The sequence below is a fragment of the Pristis pectinata genome, chromosome 2 (genome assembly GCF_009764475.1).
Source record: "Pristis pectinata isolate sPriPec2 chromosome 2, sPriPec2.1.pri, whole genome shotgun sequence".
Classification (NCBI taxonomy): Eukaryota; Metazoa; Chordata; class Chondrichthyes; order Rhinopristiformes; family Pristidae; genus Pristis; species Pristis pectinata.
Window position 1 is genome coordinate 61,324,689 of NC_067406.1, and position 22,174 is coordinate 61,346,862.

The 22,174-nt window shown below is 38.6% G+C and overlaps 1 protein-coding gene across 6 annotated transcripts; it reads left to right on the forward strand.

Moving 5' to 3' along the window:
• Window positions 1-730: 730 nt before the first annotated feature.
• nmu (neuromedin U) lies at window positions 731-19,096 on the forward strand. 6 transcript variants are annotated; one of them, XM_052010019.1, is made up of 10 exons: window positions 731-854; window positions 3,428-3,486; window positions 4,797-4,844; window positions 4,942-4,995; window positions 7,205-7,234; window positions 7,339-7,389; window positions 13,508-13,582; window positions 16,215-16,268; window positions 16,686-16,724; window positions 18,797-19,096. In XM_052010019.1, exons 1-9 carry the CDS (start codon window positions 785-787, stop codon window positions 16,719-16,721), a joined length of 477 nt encoding a protein of 158 aa, XP_051865979.1. In that variant the 5' UTR covers window positions 731-784; the 3' UTR covers window positions 16,722-16,724; window positions 18,797-19,096. The 6 variants fall into 6 exon arrangements, with proteins under 6 accessions (XP_051865979.1, XP_051865978.1, XP_051865982.1 ...); XM_052010018.1 differs by having other exon boundaries at window positions 13,508-13,577; XM_052010022.1 differs by having other exon boundaries at window positions 13,535-13,582.
• Window positions 19,097-22,174: the final 3,078 nt, after the last annotated feature.

A 22,174-nucleotide genomic window follows, 5' to 3' on the forward strand; every position in this document is an offset into this window, starting at 1 on the left:
AAGTGGAAAATACACCAGAAATTGAGTTTAAAGTGCAATTGAAAACATGGGCAGTTTATTTCAGCTAGATGTAAGCTTGTATATATTTAATCCTGAATACTGTTGGTTCAATGAAGAAAAAATCTCGGTGAAAGATCTAAGGAGGAAAGGAGTTGAGTTTGCTGAGCCAGTGCACAGCGTCCAGACAGCTGTCTACAGTGAATGAATCTGGAATAGTGAGAGTCTTTCACAGCGATGTACATGTTCTACTCTGCGGGAATAGACGATTCAGATTAGTTTATTGGCATATACATCAGGATGCAATGAAACTCGCTGTTCGCATGAAGCTCACGGTGTAGGCAGTTTAGGAAACACATTTTATTCTAGCCTTCGTGGTTATATAACTCAATAACTGGGCAGGATTTCGATAAGTTATGCTCAGGATCGACTCCCATAACTTTCCACTGGGCGCAAATGCAAGGAGCAGCCTCCCGCTATCTTTGGACTGCATATGTGCCACCACAACTAACAAGGTGGCCACACTGACCACAAGCACGCAGAGCCGGGAGATGTTGGTTTGAACAAGTGTCTCCTGAGTATCGATGACTTATCCATCTCATCCACTCATGTGACGTTTGATCTTGTCGATGCTGACGTGTGGGATCCGAGGGCTGGTTTAAGTGAGAAGGTCCCTGAAATGCACAGCAATAAAAGTGCAGGCGTGTCCGAGCTGCGGTGACCATGCTAAGCTCCGTGCCGTGCTAGTATCGAGAAGCAGAGAGAGCGCTGCACAGCATCCTTCACCATGAAGCACCATCATTCCCGTGTCCTCGCACTTGCACTGCTCCTCCTCTCCTGGGGCTGTTTCTCACAAGGTACCTCTCCAACTTGTCACCATCCTCATCCTCTGTTCCTTTACTTTGCTGTTGCCATTTCATTTCATCGAAATGTTTCTCCAATTCCTGTTCAGTTTGCTTAGGAATTTTCTCGGTGCTTTTTCTGTTGCCTTTGTTATAGCCGTTTCACCTTTTTTTACTCCTAAGTGATTGATCCTTTATAATTGTTTATAATCGTTTATAATCCTTTTTCTCCTGTTTCTCATTCCTTTAGTTGTTGCTATAGAAAACTTTTGAATTGTTAACGCCAACAAAAAAAGCGCATCTCTGGATATTGGGTGTGTTTTATGTATAGTGTATGCTGCATCATTTTTTTAAAAATGCACGAAGGAGACAATATAATGTATTGGCAATATAATGTAAAAGGGGATTTTAAAAACAATCTGTATTTGTAGAGGTTGCAGGAAGTTGTCCAATACTGTTATTAATCAGCTACCAATGGAAATGAATGGAACTTTGTGGGGCCATTGGGATTAATTCCGTACAGAGTTGACTATTGAGTGAAATATTTTACAGACGTTGAAGTACAGGTTGAGCAAATGGAAAAGTAATATGGCGCTTAACTTTCAAATGGAAGCAGCAGAAAGAAACACATTTTCTATTAAATCTTTAATTCTAAGCTTCCCATATCGACTCAAACTAAGATAGTTATTTATTAGTCACATGTACATTGAAACACGCAGTGAAATGCGTCTTTTTGCGTTGCTGAGAATGTGCTGGGGGCAGCCCGCAAGTGTCGCCACTTCTCCGACGCCAACATAGCACGCCCACAGCTCCTAACCCACGCAGACACGGGGAGACCGTACAAACTCCTTATGGACAGCGGCGGATTTGAACCAGGGTCGCTGGCGCTGTAATAACTTTACGCTAACCGCTACACTACCGTGCACCCTCCATCTCACCCTGTATAGGACAGTAACATTATGGCTAAATTACTGGGCTGGTAGTCCAGCAGCCTGGGCTCCTGATCCACTATCGCCTGGGCTACTGCAAAGCTCAAATCCCACCAGAATGTGGGGAATTTATATTGAATTATTTAATGTATGATTGAAAAATGGTAACAGTAATGAAACTATCAAGTTACCATAAGCCCCCCCCCCCCCTTGTGGTTTACTAATACCCCTCAGGGAAGGGAATCTGTGATGCCAGACTCTGACTCTTAGCTGTCCTCTGAAGTGGCCCATTGCTTCTTGCCCTGGTGATGCCCATGAATGAATTAAAGAAAAGTGATCATATTTCAAAAATGGTTTTCTCTGGGTAATTCCACAATCAATCAAGCTTGCTGACTACATTGCTTTAAGTGACTGAGGTTGAATGGAAGTGCATAATTCACTTGTAGTTATTCCCGATAATGCAAAAAAAATCCTGCTTAGATTAGGTGGTGGTTGTAGGTTTTTTAAAGTTCTATTTTCTCCATTCTTTAAATAGACTGTTTTTTAGTAATCTGGCCAAGTTAGCTGTTCAATTGACTGCTGTGAATCCAGAACAATGCCGTGCCTCAAAACCAACCCATCAGAGTAGTCAATAGAGGCTCTGTTTCAATAAAAATTCTTCCTGGAACTCACAGGAAGATTAGGTAAGTAAAGGAATTTGGGAGAAAGTATGTTAGAGAAGCAAGTTTGTTGCTCACATCTCAGGTCCAAGAATGGCCTGGCCTCCTATATAGAATGAACGTAATTGGCTCTTGGGACAGGGGAATACAGCTGAGGTCCGATATGATCAAGGTGTAGATATGATTCAGAGGACAGAGGCATTGGTGTTTCATATGCTTGCTTTGGGGAAATAAGATATACATTCTAATCAAGTCCACTGACACTCTATTCAAACCAATAAATACAGAGTGTTTATAAAGTCTTGTTGAAAGTGGGCAGCCATTTCTAATGGTATTCCTTGCTCTGAAAGAGAGAGACAAAATGCATATAAATTATTATCTAAAACAGAGCTACCTTTAAAATTAGAAAAACCTAACATGTTTACATATTTAGATAATGATGCATGGTGTTTAAATATAGGTTGCAATGTACGGTAGGCAAATGACTCCCTCCACCGCCACCACCGTACAAAGAATAAAACTCAAATTATTGTGTTAAAGTGACTTTAGAAGTATACAAGCATCATAAAATTTCATTGTAAATATTCTCATGGAAAGCTAAAATGTAAATAAAGTAACCAAATAAGGTATAAAAGCAACTAAATTTTAAAATAAATTTCCATAATTTTAATAATTTCTATTACTTATTTTTACCTAATTCAGAATGTAATTATATAATTATCAGAGATAATTTTGTGTATAAAATGGATAAAATAATTGAGCAGTGAACTTATATCTCCTGATTTTTATTTCCACTGAAGTTGCTATTTCCCATTCACATTTGAGCATTTTACATTATTGCATCATCAATATTACCCCCAATGTCCTTAAAAATAATAATGAAATACTGAACACAAGTTAAAAATATTTGCTTTTGTCAATTATTTACAATACGTTTGTAGGAGTTTGTGGATTTCCTAAATGCTGGCATACGCAATCACAAGTCTTGTGTATTTTACAGGTGCTCCTGTATCACCACAGAGATTTGGAGAAGGACAAGAGTTACGTCAGTGGAGTGAGGTAATTATAATTAAACTGAGTTTGAAGTACATAAATCTAAATAATCTCAGTTCTTTTGTTTTTAAATTAGGCAGAGCAAGGAGAAAAAAAACATTCTGTTTCACATGGCAGGGTGGTTATCTTGGGCATCTGCAGACACAGAGGCTATGATATTCTGGGAATCATTTCCTACTTCGTACTAAATTGTGGAATCCCATTAGTTCTGTAATTACTTATAGTTCTTCCAAGATGAAAAATGCATTTCTCCTGTATTCATCACAGACTCATTTGTGACTCACTCATAGAAAGTAGTTTTAATAGTGATATTATCATAAATCAGCCTAGTTCTGGGAAACGGCATAATATTTCTTATTCCATAAGAGGGAAGTTTTATGACTATAACTGGATTTATTTACTGTACTATTTTCCCATTTCAGTTCATCCATATGCAAGCTAGATAAATGCAAATATGTACATGTATTTTTAGTGATTTTCTTTTGTTCATAAATTTTAATTCATTGCAATGTTTTCAAAGATGTTTTTCATTTTAATAAATGCTGTTAATAATGCTGTTACGTCCTTTATCTTCTGTTGACGTAAGCACGCCACACACACACACACACACACACACACACACACACACACACACACACACACACACACACACACACACACACACACACACACACACACAATCTTAAAGGGACTTTCACCACGTCCGTAACAATATTTATTGAATTTCCCAAGTAATTTCAAAAATTCATATCTATGTATTATACTTTATATATACTTTCCCACAGTTTTACAGTTATTAGCATTAACATTTATATTTCAGGTGTGTAGATGATACAGGAATTCCAGCAATCATCTTTGATGAGAAACATAAGATAAATATAAATTCATATGCAGATAACTTGCCAATTACATCTAGCAAATGATATGACAATTGCAGCTGGAAAACTTTTACACTCTTGTTTTTTTAAAATGAAATCTTTCTAGGTTAGTTCTTTTAGACATTATTGATCCTTTGTTTCCCTTCGGAGTTTTATCTATAGTGATCAGGTTAATTCTGTAGAAGTTCAAATAGGGTGCAATTTGACTCTTCCTGCTTCAGAAATATATTAGTTTCAAATGGTATGATGTTGTTTAAAGGAATTTCATACTCTAACATTGTGGAGTCTGGTCTCACTCCATTTGCTTTGAAGAAAATCATTGTCCAGATACATCAAATGTTTCTGTTATAGTGTTGATTGATCAGAATTAAATCACAGAAGTCCATTCAGTGTTATAGAGGAGACATTTTTTTTTACCTTCCGCATTATCTCTTTCAGATAAATGATCTGTGCTCATCCTTCCTTTCTGACAATCCTCAGCCACAGGTGAGAACTAAATAACTGTGTTGGGTATTTATGTTGTTTATAGATTTATAAACAATTAAAAAAATACTTATGACAAATTTACATTTTCCTTTACCAGCCACTCACTCCACTTGAAGAACTGTGTTATATGGCCCGGACAATTCTGCAACAGGTATTTGTTTCATTATAATGCTCAGTAGGAATCGCATGCAATGAACTGGTTTGAACCCAATACATATTTGCTTTTGTTGCTTTAAGGTTAAAATATGTGGCAAAAAATTTAAAAATGGATGAGCACTTCATGTTCTTTAAGACTCCAAACCGAGAGCTGAGAAGTGAGACTAAGGTGGATAGCACTTTTTGGTCCCACTGTGCCAATGGGCTGAATGGCCTTTCTCTTTGTTGTAAATTTCCATGCTTTAGCTCATTAAATGGCTGTGTGGTAAGAGATCAGTATATGTCCCCTGCTCTCAGAAAAAAATCATCCAGCAGATACATACAGACCTGGACAACAAATATATTGCATATTTTAGTAAGTGCTTCTTTTCTCATTGCAATCCATTCAAGTCAAAACAAAGAAAGGTTGGGAGCTGAACCCAAGGTTCTCATCTCTGTATGTCTCTCAAAACTGTTATTCTTCCAGATGTATGGGAGCAATCTGTTTATGCTCCTTCTTCCCTTATAACCTTGCCTGCACTTAGTTCCTTGGTCACTTTTGATTTACATAGTCACCTTGTTCAGATATGGTCTAAGTTCTGATGAGGTGCTGGTATCCAAGGTAATGCTGAGGGAGGAGGGATTCCATTATGCTAGGTTCTACAGTCTTGTTGGTCTTGTCCCATCTTGGGGAAAAAAATCTATTAGAATAGAAATAGTTAAAACAAGGCCTTCAGCAAAAGGAAAAATCATGCTGCGTAGCAAATGTGGCCTGAAATGGGAGAGATTTCTGGGCAGTTAGAGTACAAGAGGAGAATAATAAATTGAGGACGTTTACAAGATGGTGGCACGACACCAATAGAATGGCCTTCATAAACTCATCTACAGGTTTCTGGCCAAATAATCACTGGGTCCATCTGCTTACATTGTTAAAATTGATTAGGGATAGCTTGTTTCTCAAGCAGTAACTTTCCAAGCCAATATAATGCCTTTTCAATGCAGATTGGGTGAAATTTAGAAGCCTAATGTCCAATTAATAGGCAAAAATCAGACTGTGTTAAATAATTCCCCCATTGTGTGCAGGCAGTTTTAGATGTTAAATGAGTTTTCCATGACTGCAAAATTTCTAATGTAAAATAATGAGTGGCTTTCTAAACCCATTACAAGATAATATCATAAATTATATTTTGATCTGTAACTTGTTCTTATGGCAACTTTGAATTTCACACAGTGAATATATGTGCTTAGAGTTTTCAGACACACGTTAGATGCACAGTATGCTAACAGCTTCACATCATCTTCAACTTTGAAAATTTGATGCAATTGAAATGAATGGATTGAAGTCTATAGAATTAAATTTTGGAAGCAGGGAACAACACAGAACCACTCCTTTTAGATTTTTTTTCTTCTTGAGCTCAAATTCTCATGGTAGAATCTGAGATAGGGTAAATTGCGCTCTGTCTGAAGAAGGACTTGCAATTACAAATCAAATTTGGTTTTTGTTTTTGTTCCTATCAAAACCTGAGAAAAGAGTAATGATTTAAAATATGACTCCAATCAGTGGGAAACAATGTTCCACATTTTTTATCTTGCACTAATGGATTGATAATGGGAAATTTCTATGAGCTCATACATCATACAGACCAAATTATTATGTTTTCTCAAGTTGTATTTGTAGCCACAGCTGTGTACTTATAATGAAATCGAAGCAAGCTGCATGTGCTTTTTCATTCTCTGATGAATGTCTAATCCTTCTCAGGTTTGATGATAACTTTCCCTTCTGACATGGATGTACATTAGCTTCACCAGTTAACAAAGATGATGTTAACAGTTAAAATCACATGGCATCACGGGATTTAGATGAGGAGTAGGAGGCGGCCAAGAAGAGGTGGTTTGGTGATACCAGAGGTAAAGGTGAAGGAGCTAACCCAGTGCAGGTAATTCTGTTGCTACAAATGAATTAATAGGAGTGAAACTAGGTGACAATCCCATGCAACTGGACAATGATTTCATTTTCCTGCACACACATCCCTCACATCTAAGCAAAAATTGGCCAAAACTATTTTTAAAAAGTGAAAAATAAAATTTATTGTTGCTTCTTATTTTCCAGGACTCTACCTTCAATTTTAATGAGTATTTTTCTTTCATTGAATATTTTGTACCAGTTTGTACTCTTTTTGTTCTCTAAATCCACCTTGCATTAATATTGTACAACTTGTTTGCAGGATTCAGAAGATAAAGGTCAAAGAAAAAGGGTAAGCAGTATATTTTGCAGTGTATGAAAGACAATGATAATCTAAAAGTAGGCTTAATTAATTGGCATATGTTGTAGTAAAATATTTCTCCATTTTTTGTACAGTTCTTATTTCATTATTCTAAGACCCATGACTCTGGCAATTCTGATTTTATGGTAAGTGGTTTGAAGGCTATTCTGAAATTGTCTGGAAAGGTATCAGTTGGTTCCACTCCAGACTTTAATTTCAAATTAGTGAACAATGACTATAGTTCAGAAGTTTAAGGTTTATTGTTTCCCTATTCATTGTTGAGACTAAATCAGTAAAGAAAGTATTGGCTAAAAAAAAATGCTGGAAATACTCATCAGGTGAGGAAAAATGTGTTTCCTTTATCACAACTGCCAAAAGTTAGAGATGTAACAGATTTTCAATAAGTACACAAGCAAGGGAAAGGGAATCTGGAAAAAGAGGAATGAACGAAAAATTGGAGGGGAAGGTGGAGAAATTAAATGACAAAAAAGATGTGCAAATTAAAAGGGAATGGTAACTGTAAGAAACAAAAGATTGGTCCAGAGGGGATGTAAATTGGAATAACAGAAATATAGCTGACAGCTGTTAACTGAGAAAATGGAGACAGCAGTCATGTTCTGAGATTGCTGTACCCAATGTAGAGCCCCCAAAAAATCAGATCGGAAGCTGAGGTATTGTTCCTCGATGTATTATGTTTCAGTGTAGGAAGCTGAGATGTCAGAATGGAAATGCCAGAGGGATAGAGAGTTAAAATGACAAGCAGGGTTATGCTTGCAAACAGGTTGTAGACTGGGAAAAACAATAACCCAGTCTGTGTTTGGCCTCCCACATGTAGAACAGACTGCAACATGAACAATCAACCAGGATAAATTGAAAGAATTACCATATTCCTTCAAATGGAAACAGTGTTTTGGGATAGAAGGAAGAGTCAAAGCAAAAGGGAATGTATTATATGGTAAAGTGTCAGGGGAGGGGTGTGGGGGTAATGTTGATTTTCATTGGAAAGTAGACCAGAGTGTTGCAGAGGGAGAACTGAAGTGGGTAAGAAGGGAAAAAAGAGAGGGTGATCCATTGAATTTGGAAGCTAGCAGATGGAATCAAGGACAAGGAACCTAATTTTGAATTTGGGACAAAAAGAAAGGGATGAAGAAGTGGGAAGTAAGATTGACAGGGTCAAGAGCTCTTCTAATCCCAGTGAAAGGCAATCCTCAATTGAGGGGAAAAGAACTGAAAAAAAAACATTGGTTTCAAAGATAAAATCATGAGAAGAAATGGGGCAGAAATGGAAAACTGTTGGAAAGGAATAATCCTTTCAGGAACTAGGGTATGCACAAGTGTAAGTCTAAGTTTATGTGGACATCAGTGGACCCATAATGGGCAAATGTGTTAGCCCATTAGCCCGGATTTGTATTGGGTTCCTGTAGTAAAAACATCTAAGGGAATCATTAGGAGTAAAGGAGAATTTAGTCAATCTGAGACATCTGTGTGGAGTTTGCACGTTCTCCCTGTGACCACATGGGCTTCCCTTGTTAGCTATGATTTCTTCCTGCATCCCAAAGGTATTCTGGGAGGTTAATTAGCTACTCTTACTCATCCCTAGTGTAGGTAAGTGGCAAAAGAATCAAAGTGAAGTTGATGGATACTTGAGTGAAAATAAATTACAAGAAAATAAGAGGAGGAGTGTGGCTGATGTGATTACTCTGCTGGGAGCTGGCATGGACCTAATGGGTTGAATGTCCTCCTGTATTATAATAAATAGGTAAAGTTCATCTGAGTGGGGGTGTGCAGAGGTCTGGGCCCAACTCAGCTACTGAACATTTAAAAGGACATTGTGTGAAAAGGGCACACTATGTACATTTCTACATTGCTGATTATAAACATGACTGATCTTCATTTTCTCTTAGTATTGCAGCTTTGTGTAAGATTTAACTATATGACTAATCTTTTACCCGCAATTTGTTGATTTCTCAGTTTTTCCCAATAGAGATGTGCTCTTTAATTTTCTTCATAATTTAACTTAAAAATGCCAGTTTGCTAATAAGTTAAGGTATGTGGTGACACTGATTGTTTTATCATATGATTGCATATTTAATAATCCTTGTAAACTGAGATAGAGATTGTCATGTGGATTGATTCACATCTGTTGAACTGACTGTTAATCACATCGATTTCAGCAACCAGCCAACTAACTACTCTACTGATTAGCTGGGTCATGTCAGCAGAGTGCCGGTATCATGAGTGAGCTCAGGTCAGATAAATTAGCCTCCACAGCTAATGATTAACCTATGTTACCTAAAGGGAACGCATGCAGTGTCAAGGGCACTGGTGCATCAGACTTGGGAAATGGAAAAGAACGAGATATCACGGGATGCGGCAGGCTCTGGTGATTTTCAATGCTGGACTGGAGGCGTTAGTGAAAATACTGAAGGTTTGGAGAAGGTGAAAAATAGGAGCAATGTACTGTAGCCCCAGAGAATTGGGGATCCTTGAGTAAAAAGCCTAGAAAGCAATGGCAGTGGATACGCATGGATGTGAATCAAGCCAGGAGGACCCCAGGGTGAAGCTGCATAAACTTCATTTCCTTGTATGTGACGTGTCAATGAATAGATCTTTAAATGCCACGAACTACACTATTAGCTTTAGATACTGTTCAATCCACCACAACCCCAGCACTCGCTCACCTACGTTCTCTACAGGAGTCAAGCCTGGACTTTATGTGGTCCACCAAACTCTCACACGCTTGGAACTGCTCAGGCTTGGCATCCACATCTCTGAACTTCACATACAGCCGACACTCAATTACATGCAACTGGAGGCAGCAGGAGTTAACAGGCAGGACACAGGGAAGCCTAAGTACCCATGCCAGAGGAGTTGCTGCAGCTGTGAGCAGCAATAGTGCTAAAACCAACAATGATGACTGTGTCATCATCCCTAATGCTCCTTCTCGTATCCGCCTCCACATCAATCCACACTCTCTTATATACGAGCTGAGTACTGCAGTGGGATCTCAGACTGATGTCATCAGGTATGTGGATTACAGTTTGCTATGGGGTCTCACAACAGTTCAGTAATGTATTCTCCACTTGATCACCTGGATTGCTGAGATACTGCCATGGAAGACTGGCAGTACCTCATGTGGAGCCCAGATATACAGTCTCCTCTCAGAAATGCTGCATTTATCCTTCCTTCCTTCTGTCTCTGCCACACTGCTGGTGTCCTTCATGCTGCCTGTCAGCCAACCAGCCCCTCCCACTGCTATCCAAGCAGACCAGATGAAACCAGGCCTTCCAAACCCACAGCTACTTGAGGTACTTCTCCAAGACCACCTGTCGTGCAAATCAGCAGCTTTCTATCAATCAGGCTGCGGCCATAGGAATCAGATTTCATTGAAACACAAAGAAAAATCTGGGCACATGGCACTGAATGAACATACAAGGAAAATTAGTTAACTTCCATATTCAAGATGCTGTGATTTCATTTGTAAATATAGCTTGGAATGCTGATCTTGTGTTGGTTTTTATTTTTGCATTGTGGGCATGTTGAGCAATGGATGATTAATGACCGAGGGAAGGGAATGCAGAGAAGTTGATGAATGGGGAATTGGAGTTGGGGTTACTTCTATCACATTTGGATGAGTTATTCATGGCAGCCTAGGCAGAATGGTGCTGCCTATGATGCCTCCTCCCTTCTTCCTGCTCCGCCTGATCCTCTGCTGCTGGCCATATTTGCTGGTGAGGGCTTCTCTTCATGATGCTGAGGTGGTTCAGCATACAATACCACAAATGCTGATCCACATTCTTCTGAGTGCTGCAGGACAGCCCAAGAATTGGAAGTGCTGTATAAGCACACTGATTGTCAATTCTGCTGGAGCATTGCTGTATGTTTGCTACTCGAGGATGTTGGTTGCACACCTGAGTCATTAGCTGTGTCATCAGCAAATCATTCCTCTGCTTTATCCCAGAGCCTCTATAGCAGTCTGGAGGCCGAGTACCTGCATAATTTTCTGCCTGTGATGAGCAACAGCTGAATGTTGAGGGAATGGAAACTTTTTTGTTTCTGGTATCATAGATGACCCCTCTCATCCCTCCCATGATCTATTTGTCCCACTGCCATCTGGCAAGCGGTACTGGAGCATCCGGGCCAGAACTACTAGACTGTACAACAGCTTTTCCCCCAGGCTGTCAGGCTCCTGAATACCCTGGAGGCAGTCTCAGATAAATGCCACGTCAAAAGTCCTGGTTTGCACAATGGCGAATAAGAACTTTGGCTGCTGCTGAACATGTTATACACAGTGCAATACACTGAGTTCTGTATTTTCTTTGTCCAATTCAGTTTTGCACTAGCCTTGCACTTATTTTGTATCCTGTATATACCATTGCTTGCACAATTTTTCTGTCTGTGCTTATTGTATGTTCTCTGTTCTATGTATGTCCTCTGTTGTGTGAGTCTGGGGGAAACAACATTTCGTTCCTCCATGTGTTTTACAGCATATAGGTGAAAGACAATAAAGTATAACTTGAACTTGAAGGAGTTGAAATGTGGTGTCTGTGAAACAATTTACGTGAAGTCAATGACAATGTGCATCGGGGAACTCTGCAATCCTAGCAAAGCCACTGCGCCTGGTAGTCTTGGGCAAGAGGAAATAAAATGTAATCAGTTCTCTCTGAAGAGTGAGCATCAATGACATTGGGCAGCACTGTAGCACTGCTAGTGGAACTGCTGCCTCATAGCTCTAGGGTTCAATCTTGACCTCTGTGCTGTCCGTGGAGAGTTTGCACGTTTTCTCTGTGGTCGCATGGGTTTCCTTGGGATGCTGCAGTTTCCGTCCACATCCCAAAAGTGTGTGGGGTAGCAGGTTAGTTAATCACTGTAAATTTTCACGTGTGTAGATTAGTGGTACAGTCTGGAGGGGGTGGGGGTGTATGGGAATGTGAGGAGAATAAAATGGGCATGGATAAGGGTTAGGACTAGGAAAAGGGTAATGGGTAGGAATAGTAAAAATGGGTGCTTGATGGTTAGCACAGACTGGTTGGGCTGAAGGGTCTGTTTCCATGCTGTATCTCCCTATGATTCTATGACATCTCTTACAGCAGACTTCAGGATACTGCAAAAAGTCCATCTCCAGCCTTGAAGGAGCCATATGTATAAAGGATACTTACCATATTCACCTTGACAACCACCAGCATTGTGTCCATTGGCTTGCTCCGTGCTTGCAGTTTTGGCTGCAGAGTGTAGTTGATTTCAGTGTGGAGATCTTTATTGAAGCACAAGACACCTCACTGTGGTTCCTTGATGAGGGGAATAATTCTCTGTAAAGCTTGGACAGACGAGACACCCTGATCCGAGCACTTCTCTTCTTCTCTCTCCCAGTATATCTATATATCCTCTGCTCATCTTTCTAAGCATTCTAAGTTCCAAGGAAAGTGTTCACTAATACAACTGGTTGGTGCTGAAACCTGAATTCTGCAGCATTCTTCAGCACTTGACACAGCATTCCATGTGGATCTGCAATTTGAAGTTAACTAATGAAAGCACCAGAACCTTGTAGAATCATAACAGTTATAATCAACAACAAACCTATTCAAAGAGCTGGTGTGAGGGTTCTACCTGCTATGGGATCTATGGGATGCATTCCTAGCTGTGCAAAGCTTGGAGAGTAGGTTAACTGGAGCATTGTACTCTGACACAGCAGCACAAGCATTCAACTGCACAGGTTGCTCATTGATATCATTAAGTGTGCTGCATACATCCAGCAGGCATTTATTGTGCATTGCTAAAACCCTCACCATTATAGCTTAGGGCCAGTTTTACCACACCACTATGCATGAGCACCATTGGTTCTATTTTAGAACTCTAAAGATATATTTTTCCTTAAAAAATGGGCCATAAAGATCTCAATTTTTCAAGGGTTATATTCAATGTCATCTTAAAAGCCTGGTGGAATAACAAAACTATTGTTAAGTTTCGGCTTCATAATTTTAATTCTTTAGAAAAATCACTTGAACAAAGCAACAGACATACAGGTATGACATTGTGTGTTGTATTAGCTTGTAAAGAAATCAGTACTGTTTGTCAGTGATAGATTCCAAACCTTCAGGCACAAACCTTTCACACAAGTTGTGACTTTTCTGCAATGATCATTTTCCCCTGCCTGTTCTGCTTTGTTCCACATTATGTCTACTTAGCTTCCTTTGAGAATGTATTGTTGTATTGCTTGATGAGTTGATCATTGTTCCTCATGTGCCCCTGTTCATGTCCTCTCAGTCCTCTGTCCTGCATCCTCTGCTGCAGCTTGTCCCTGAGCTTCATCTGAGAAGAATGAAGAAAGGCAGAGGTGATGTACGTAATTCTTTAGTAATCCTGCCAGCATTGTCATGTCACAATTAACTTTTTCTTGTTGCCACAAGATCAGATAATTCTTTCAGCCTATGTACAGGTTGAGGTGACCATGGATAGTTAACAAAACATGAAATCCATGTTTGGGACATCCTAATTTGGCCCTGCAATGTTCTTCATAGGTTGCAAGGACTCAATAAACACGCTTGAAACTTGATGTTAAAAAACTACAGAACATATTCTAACTTAAAGCCACGACCTTCATAAACATTTATTCTTTGTCTCTTGCTTAAAATAATTCCCAGGCCATAGCTAAACGCCAAGTGTTAAGTGCAAACCAACTCCTATCCTTTTAATAGTAAGTGAATGGTTAATATCAAGCCTATGAGTTGGAGCGTGGAGGCTGTTGGTATGCTCTCCTATCAGGGATCTAGTTCATAAATCAGATTCCTGCTATCCTTGATTTTCTTTATCAAATTAAGTAAATGGAATGGGTATAAGAAATTGATTGTGCCTGAGGTTTCCAAACATCACACCTCTTTGAGAGCATAGAATTGAGGGGAGGGTAGTCTTTTGCAGTCAACAGTGATTAAATTCTAAATAAAATACTTGCTTAAATTTTCTATATTCCTCTAAGTTATCACTATGAAGTCAAGGAAAGTTTAACGTTAATATTGCTTTCACTCTATGAAGCTCTTTGGATATCCTGAAGATGTTAAAAGTATCATGTAATATATTTGATCTTCTGTTTTTCTTTCTATTGCAAAAAAATTGTTGAGACTTTAGAACTTAGTGAAATGTGACAGATCGATTTTACTGGAGGGAGAAATTAAGGCGTCTGAATTATCAATTCATTCAATTCCCTTATATATCATATTCTTCTGCAGAATTAGACACTGCAGAATAACATAATAATAATGGAAAAGTACAGAAATGCACTTTTGAAGTAAATATTTCTTCCCTACAAGGACTACAGTTAAATTTTTCACAATACAATTTCACAATTTCACGATTCCTTTACCTTACCAATAATATCACATTGAAAGCAACAATACCAGTTTAATATCTTTTTGTTGCAAGTATTCTATAACTAGTTGAAATAGACTATTTGTTTGGGATAGATAGCAGTCAAACTGTTACAGAAAGGAAACATTACATTTATAATTTTGCAGACTTCCATAAATATTTTTATGACTGGATACCAAAAGTAAACTGACCATGGAGGATATGGAATCCATTTGTCAATTTATTAGGACATCAGTGGCATTGAACTCAGAAGAATATCTAATTCAGGCCCAAAATTTACAATGGAAATATTGCTACAACCATACCCTCAGATATCTTGTATCATTTTTGTTCATATTTAACCGTGGATGAAATAAAACCAGAAAATACTCAGCAGGTCAGTAGCATCTATGGAGAGAGAAAGAATTGATGTTTCAAGCCCTGAGTTGTCATCAGAACTGTGCAAAGTTAGAAATTAAATAAGTTTGTAAATTGTAGAGTAAATGGCGAGAAGTGGAGAGAACAAAAAGGAAGGTCTGTGAATGGATGAGGAGAGATTGTGTACCACAAGTGTTGTGGAGCCAAGTGAAAACAAACAAAACTTCTTTGGGAGAAGTGTAAATAAGAGGAGACAAATGAAATCTGAAATATCAGAAGGGCAGAGAGGAAACAAAGACAATGCCAGAAATGTTTTTAGAACTCGATGTTGAGTCCTGAAGGCTGTAAAATGCCATGTCAGAAGATGAAGTGCTGTTCCTTGAGCTTTTGTTGAGCCCCATTGAAGCAGAATAGGAGGCCAAGATGTAGAGGTCAAAGTGGGAGTGGGATAGAGAATTAAAGTGATAGGTGACTGGAAGATCAGGGCCAGTCTTGTGGACTGAACAGAGGTGTTCTCCAAAGCAGCCACACAATCTACATTTGGTTTGCCCAGTGTAAAAGGAGACACATTGTGAGTACAGAACATCGTATACTTAATTGGAAGGGGCATTAGTGAATTGCTGTCTCATGTGCTAATTGTGTCCCTGAACAACAGGAAGAGAAGAGGTAGAAGGACACTTCCTCCATGACTCAGCATTAAATTCAACAGTTTCATTTCCAGCCATTCTTGTCTTATATCTCACTGTTCCAGCATTTGTTTTAGTTGCATCCTCTCCTATTTATGCCTCCTCAATACATATATTACCCATCCTATTTCAGCTGGTACTACCACCACTTGGGTTATTCTCTCCTGGTCTCTGCCCTATCAAGATATTCCTTTTTGTGCACTATATCCCTCCTCTAAAACTTAAAGCCTGTGTCACTTCTAACTTCCTTGGTACTGACGAAAGGTTAACTCTCTCCATTGGTGCTGTCTGATTACTGAATATTTCCAGCATTTCCTTGGGAAACTCATCACGTACAAAAGAAATCTATTCGTGACAGGTGTCAATCTTCCATGTTTCATCAGAAGAGTTCTAATCATTACCATTGCTACATCGAGACAGTGTCATGCATCCCTTAGTAAAATAAAGGAATGATAATAATAAAATTGTGCCATTTTAATTATTGTAAAAATATAACAAAGAAGATATGGAACAATCATTTTGTACATTATGTGGATTAATAATACTTTTGTTTATTTTTACTTTAGGGTCAATATCAAGGACCGGGTTTAATATCAAGCAGAGGCTATTTTCTGTTTCGGGTATGCATCAAAATTTGGAAACTTATTCTTGTATAACAATTCTGAACACAGTGCAATAAATTCAGTGCTCCCAGTGGAGACCTGCGCTGGATGGATTGGAGACAGGGCTACAACAGAGTACAAGAAGCTCATGACTTACTTGAGCTATCAATGTGAAAACAATTTGGGAATACAATATAGACTGATGGAGGCTAAGTGATCAAGTTACATGTGTAGTACACCTTTTTTTTCTAATTCTAGTAAAGTGGGTCTTATTGATGAGAGACTATGAACCTTGACTGGTAGTAGATTATTTCATGTAGTGTTCTTACAGTAAAGAGTGATCCTGTCTTCAACCAGTACTTTGATAAGGAGAAATAAGAGCACTCTAATATTGCTGAGCAGTTACAATCAGAGTTCTCTTTTTTTTATCTCCAGCCACGAAATGGAAGGAGCTCACCTACTTTTCACTAACAGGTATTTCAGTTTTATGATCCAGTTAATTCGGTGACAGATATCATGCTTCACTATAATGGGCACAGTTGTTTAATAATGATGATGATCAATCATTTAGTTATTTTCCAAGTCATTTTGCAGTACAAATCATTGGTTCATTTTCCATCAGTCAGTTATTCAGATGTGTATTTAATTACAAAAGCAAAATATTGCAGATGCTAGATATCTGACAGAAAATGGTGGAAATATTCTATGGTTCATACAGCATCTGTGGAGACAAAAACAAAATTAACAGTTCTGATGAACTTTCATCAGAACTGTGAAAAGTAAGAAATGGGTAATTTTTAAATTGCTGAAGAAACGTGGTAGGGTTGGAGAGAACAAAAGGAGCGATTGAATTTTGAATTTTAGAAGTGGTGATGGAGTCAGCTGTAAGAGGATGGTCAATGCCTGTGAAGGATAAAAAGATTTGCTTGGGTAAGTGTAAATAGGAAGAAATTCTGAAACTCCCAGAAGAAAAAAGTGAAAAAAAAATTGCTGGAAATGTAAGATACATGGCTGGAATAGCAGCTTATCTGAAATTGTTGAATTCATTCTTGAGTATGGAGGGCAGTAATGTGTCCAGTTGTAAGCTACTCCTTGAGGCTGCATTGAGATTTATTGGGACAAGTATGAGGCCAAAGGCAGAGTCAGAGTTGAAGTGGGATGGAGATTAAAGTAAAAGGACTAAGTGCTGAAAACACTCAGCAGGTCATGTAACATCTGTGCAAATTCAGGTTGAGGACTTCGTCACAACTGCACAGTTAAAATGATTGACAACTATACACTCAGGGTCACTCTTGCAAACTGAACAGAGGTGTTCTGCAATGCAATCTGCCAATCTGCATTTGGTTTCTCCAATGTCGAGGAGACCATGTTGTAAGTACTGACATGTTGAAGGCATCATAATTTCTGGAGGATGTATGGAGGAGTTAATGCTTACAAAGATTTCGCCACCTTTTAACCCAAGGAATATTCTTTCATCAGCATTGTCCATACTTAATGAATTGAATGGACATTTTCCTCTGGTTCCTTGCTTCCATGACAGTTATCTTGCATTTTTCTACAATAATTGAATCTTCCATCTATTAGATTAGATTTGTAAAATAATGATGTGGTTGCATTTAAAAAATATACTTGGTCTGTTTTTGGTGTAATCTTTAAGCTTAGAGATATTGATTTTATAAATATATATAATAATGTTCAGGTGTTTCATTTTCCACCCGAGTTAAGATTTGGGCAGCAGGACAACTGTCATCTTGCATCTTGAGATTAGTAGTTTCACTGGTAACTATCAGTTTGATTTGGTTCAGACACTTTATTGGTTTCTGTCCAGCTTCGCATGCATTTATCCATTTCAGATTGGAGTTACATTGGAGGATTCAAAGTTAATAGGTGGACCCCAAAAATGGGCATATACAGTTGAAAGACCGGTGATAATTAAGATTACGATATGGATTTTAAGGACCTTTTAGTGTGAGGGTGAGGTTATATGTTGGTTGTTAAAGTACTTGATTTTTTTGTGGTTGGGGGTGGGTTAGAGGACTAGGAGTTGGAATCAGTTGGATTAACAGTTAGATATTAATTTAGCATGTTAATGTAGGGGTTTGGACTTCAAGGTTATTAGTTCATTTAAGGATTAGGCTTTAGTGTTTGGAGTTTAGGTGTTAGGGTTAGATTTAGCTGTCAGGGTTTAGGATCTGGGAGCAGGTATCAGAGGAGTTCATAGTATTGGGTTTGTTTTAAGAATGTTTATTTTTTAAGTTATAAATGGGCAGGAGCTATTCTGGTTCATTACTAAGAGTTGTTTTAATTATTGCTCGACTACTTTATTTTGGAATTGTCTTTAAATGATGGCACATACTCTGAGCATGATTGGAACAGAATTAGTATTCTGGCATTTCAAATGACTTTGCTATGGAAATTGCCCAGGGGGATGTACCACAGGTAGACCGGGCATGAATAAAGTGAATATATGCATGTAGTTTAAGTACTCTCAATTCAGCTAAAGAGTTTGTTTCCTATGTAACTTTTACAACTATTTCATTTTGCAGGAACGTGAACATCTATAGGAATGGTTGACACTGCTGAAAATGATTTATGTTATTGATTTTTTTAAACACTTATAATATGCATGACAACTTTAAATACATGCTTACTGATTGGTATTTTCATAATGAACTCACCACTAAAATCAAAGGTTAACGTGAAATGTATCAGAAGTAATGTTTATTAATGGTTAGTGTGTAAATATCACTGAGGCTGATGTAATACAATGCATGTTACTAGATTGTCTTTCCACATTCCCTGTTTGTGATGGTATCAGCAAATATACAAATTAAAATAAAATTCTTAGTAAAGATTCTCTGTTTGCTTTTGTTTTAAAATATTCCCTCTTTTAAAAGTATTTCCAGTTGGTGTAGGATTTTAATTCCATTTGCCATTAACATACTGTTATTTGCAGTAAAGTGATTAAGGTGTAAATTCTCTTGCTCATCCACCTATTGCTATTATTTTGCAATGCCAAGAGACTGTAAGGTTCCAAGGGGATTCAGAACACATTGCCATGTCCCTAATTAAATATTGTACCTAGATGTGCTGTTCCTCAAACCATTATTGAAAACAATTTATTTTCTTCTATTCAATTCACTGCATCTCTCTATCCATGGAAATTCTTCTCCCATGTTGTATGATCAAATGGTAATATTTTCACAGGTCATGGGTAGATTGGTAGGTGCTTATGTTGCACTGAAAATTTACTGTTAATCTTCCCACTTTTCTTATTTTAAAATCCAGAGAAGACAGTTTGGAGATCTACTCAAATTAAGATCAACCTGTAAATAATCATCATTTCTGTTCTTGTCAAAGACTGAAGCATCCATATAATGGGTCAAGTAATAACCAATGGCATTGATCCAGGTCCAAAAAAAGGAAACTAGCAAATTAAGCACACGGTATACTTTTATAGACCAAATCACTAATCCACCCCTATACCCAGTAATTATCAGGTCTCTAATATCATTATTAGGTCAGTAATATCATCATCATTATCATTTATAGTACTTTAAATATTATTCGATACAGAACGCCTAAATGTGGTGGAGGAGATGAATAATTGATCATCAAAATCAGAGCAGGATGTAAAGAGTGACCATAAATAAATAGTGGCAGAATTTGGTACCAGGTTCTCATATGATACTTATTTCTTTTAGGGTCTTAGAATATTTCTATGACATCACTCCACAGCCTTGGTTTCAGGTTCAACAGCCTCTCATAACTCAGCCCCTAAACATAGTTAACCATGTTACCCAGGAGAAGATGAATGTATGAAATGGACAGCTAAGAGAGACAGTGAAGAATGATTGTTAGAGAAAATTCATGAAATCCTGTATGAAAAAAATCTTGACAGAGCTGCAGGCAATCCTGAATGTAGTGACCACATCTGGTGGCGGTCCTTCTGTTTTGTGGTAATTTGTTTCTCATTTCTATTTCACACTCAGTCATTTCTGGTGGCATTAACCATCAGCCATATTGTATAGACCAGAGAGCTAATTTTCCTTCCCTGAAGGATATTAAAAAAATATCTGGGAAACAAGTGCAGCTGTTTGACATTAGTCCCTGGACAATAGAGTGTTTACCATCACTGTACTGGCCGTCAAGGTATCAATGATCAACGACAGGTTTCAGGCTAACAAAGAAGTCATTTTGTTCATGCTAATCCTTTTGCATCTAACTACATCCTTACGTTTCTGATACACAGGCTGCAGACCGTGTAAGCAAGCAACTCTTAATTTCCCCCAAGCAGAACAAGAACAGTTGTGATTTGGCACCATAAGCAGGCACTGTCCTAGCCATGTCATCTGAGACCAACCTGCTGGACATTTCGCACGATTTCCCAGTCGCCAACAGTTCCATGGTGGGTTCATGAATACTATTATCCTGAGAAAGGAAAGCCAAGTCTGCTCCAGGGAGTCACTTCCAGGAGCAGTGCTTCAGCATTCCCATAAATCTATTGGTACAGGTTGCTGAACAATTGAAATATCCTGTAAACCGTTCTAAACATTAGCGTCCAGAGCCATAAGGGCACAAGGGGATCAGCCTGAGCTGGCATGGCAGTAGCTGAGCTTCCATAGAAGCACTCAGCATGACTTCTATTTCTGCTGTAATGGAAGCTTAGACATTGTCCATCCAACACAGGGTAATCACTGGTACCTCCAGGGTGTTAATGGAATTGCCCACTAGGCTGAAACAAATAGGCTACAAGCTCTGTACAAAAACCTGTGCCAGCTGGGTTTCTACACTCCTCCGTGATCTGTGTCATTGCACTCAGGCTGGCTAATGCACCAAGTGTTGGAATATGCACACCTATTAATTTTCTTCCGAAGACAGGCCCATCAAAGTCCTCACCTGTACAACTCATGCATGACCTCGTCTTCAGGGGTGCAGGCACCTATACTACTCTTTCCCACAGTCATGCCAATCATACTTGGTAACTCAAATGTACATATAGATCCTGCCTCTAAGCCCAAGAGACTCTCTGCTCTCTGCTGGTTGTTTGTATACGAGCTGGTTGCTACAAATAACAGGATGATTTTACCTTCACTCTCTTTCCCATTCTTCTATCGTCTGTTAAGATTGGAATTTATGGCTGAATAAGAGCTGCAAAGCACAGGGGTAGGATTTTGATGAGGTTTGGGCAAAAGTAAGAGTTGCTTGCTTACTCAGTCTGTAGCCTGTGTAGCAGAAAGATAAGGATGTAGTTGGATGCAAAAATATTAGCATGAACATAGAACATAGAACATTACAGCACAGTACAGGCCCTTTGGCCCACAATGTTGTGCCGACATTTTATCCTGCTCTAAGGTCTATCTAATCCTTCCCTCCCACATAGCCCTCCTTTTCTCTGTCATTCATGTGCCTATCTAAGAGTCTCTTAAATGTCCCACTGCTCTACCTTCATCAATGTGCTTTGTCACATCCTCAAAGAATTCAATCAGGCTTGTGAGGCATGACCTGCCCCTCACAAAGCCATGCTGACTGTCCCCAATCAGCCTATACTTCTCTAAATGCTCATAAATCCTGTCTCTAAGAACCTTCTCCAGTAATTTGCCCACCACTGAAGTAAGACTCACTGGTCTGTAATTCCCTACTACTCACTACTCCCTTTCTTGATATAACAAATTGATTTCTTTGGTAGCCTGAAAGATGTCCCTGGTCACTGATACCTAGTTACTGATACAGCTACGGCAAGCACTCTATTGTCCAAGGAGTAATGTTAAGCAGCTATACTTGTTCCCCATATGTTAGCTGCTATTAGCGTCAGTTGTGTGCTGGCTTATCCTGCAAGGAAAAGGGAAGCTTTAAGTGAGTGTAGCACAATTTGCTTGGGTTATCTAATTAACAGTGCGGGCAAGCTATAATATGTGTGGGTG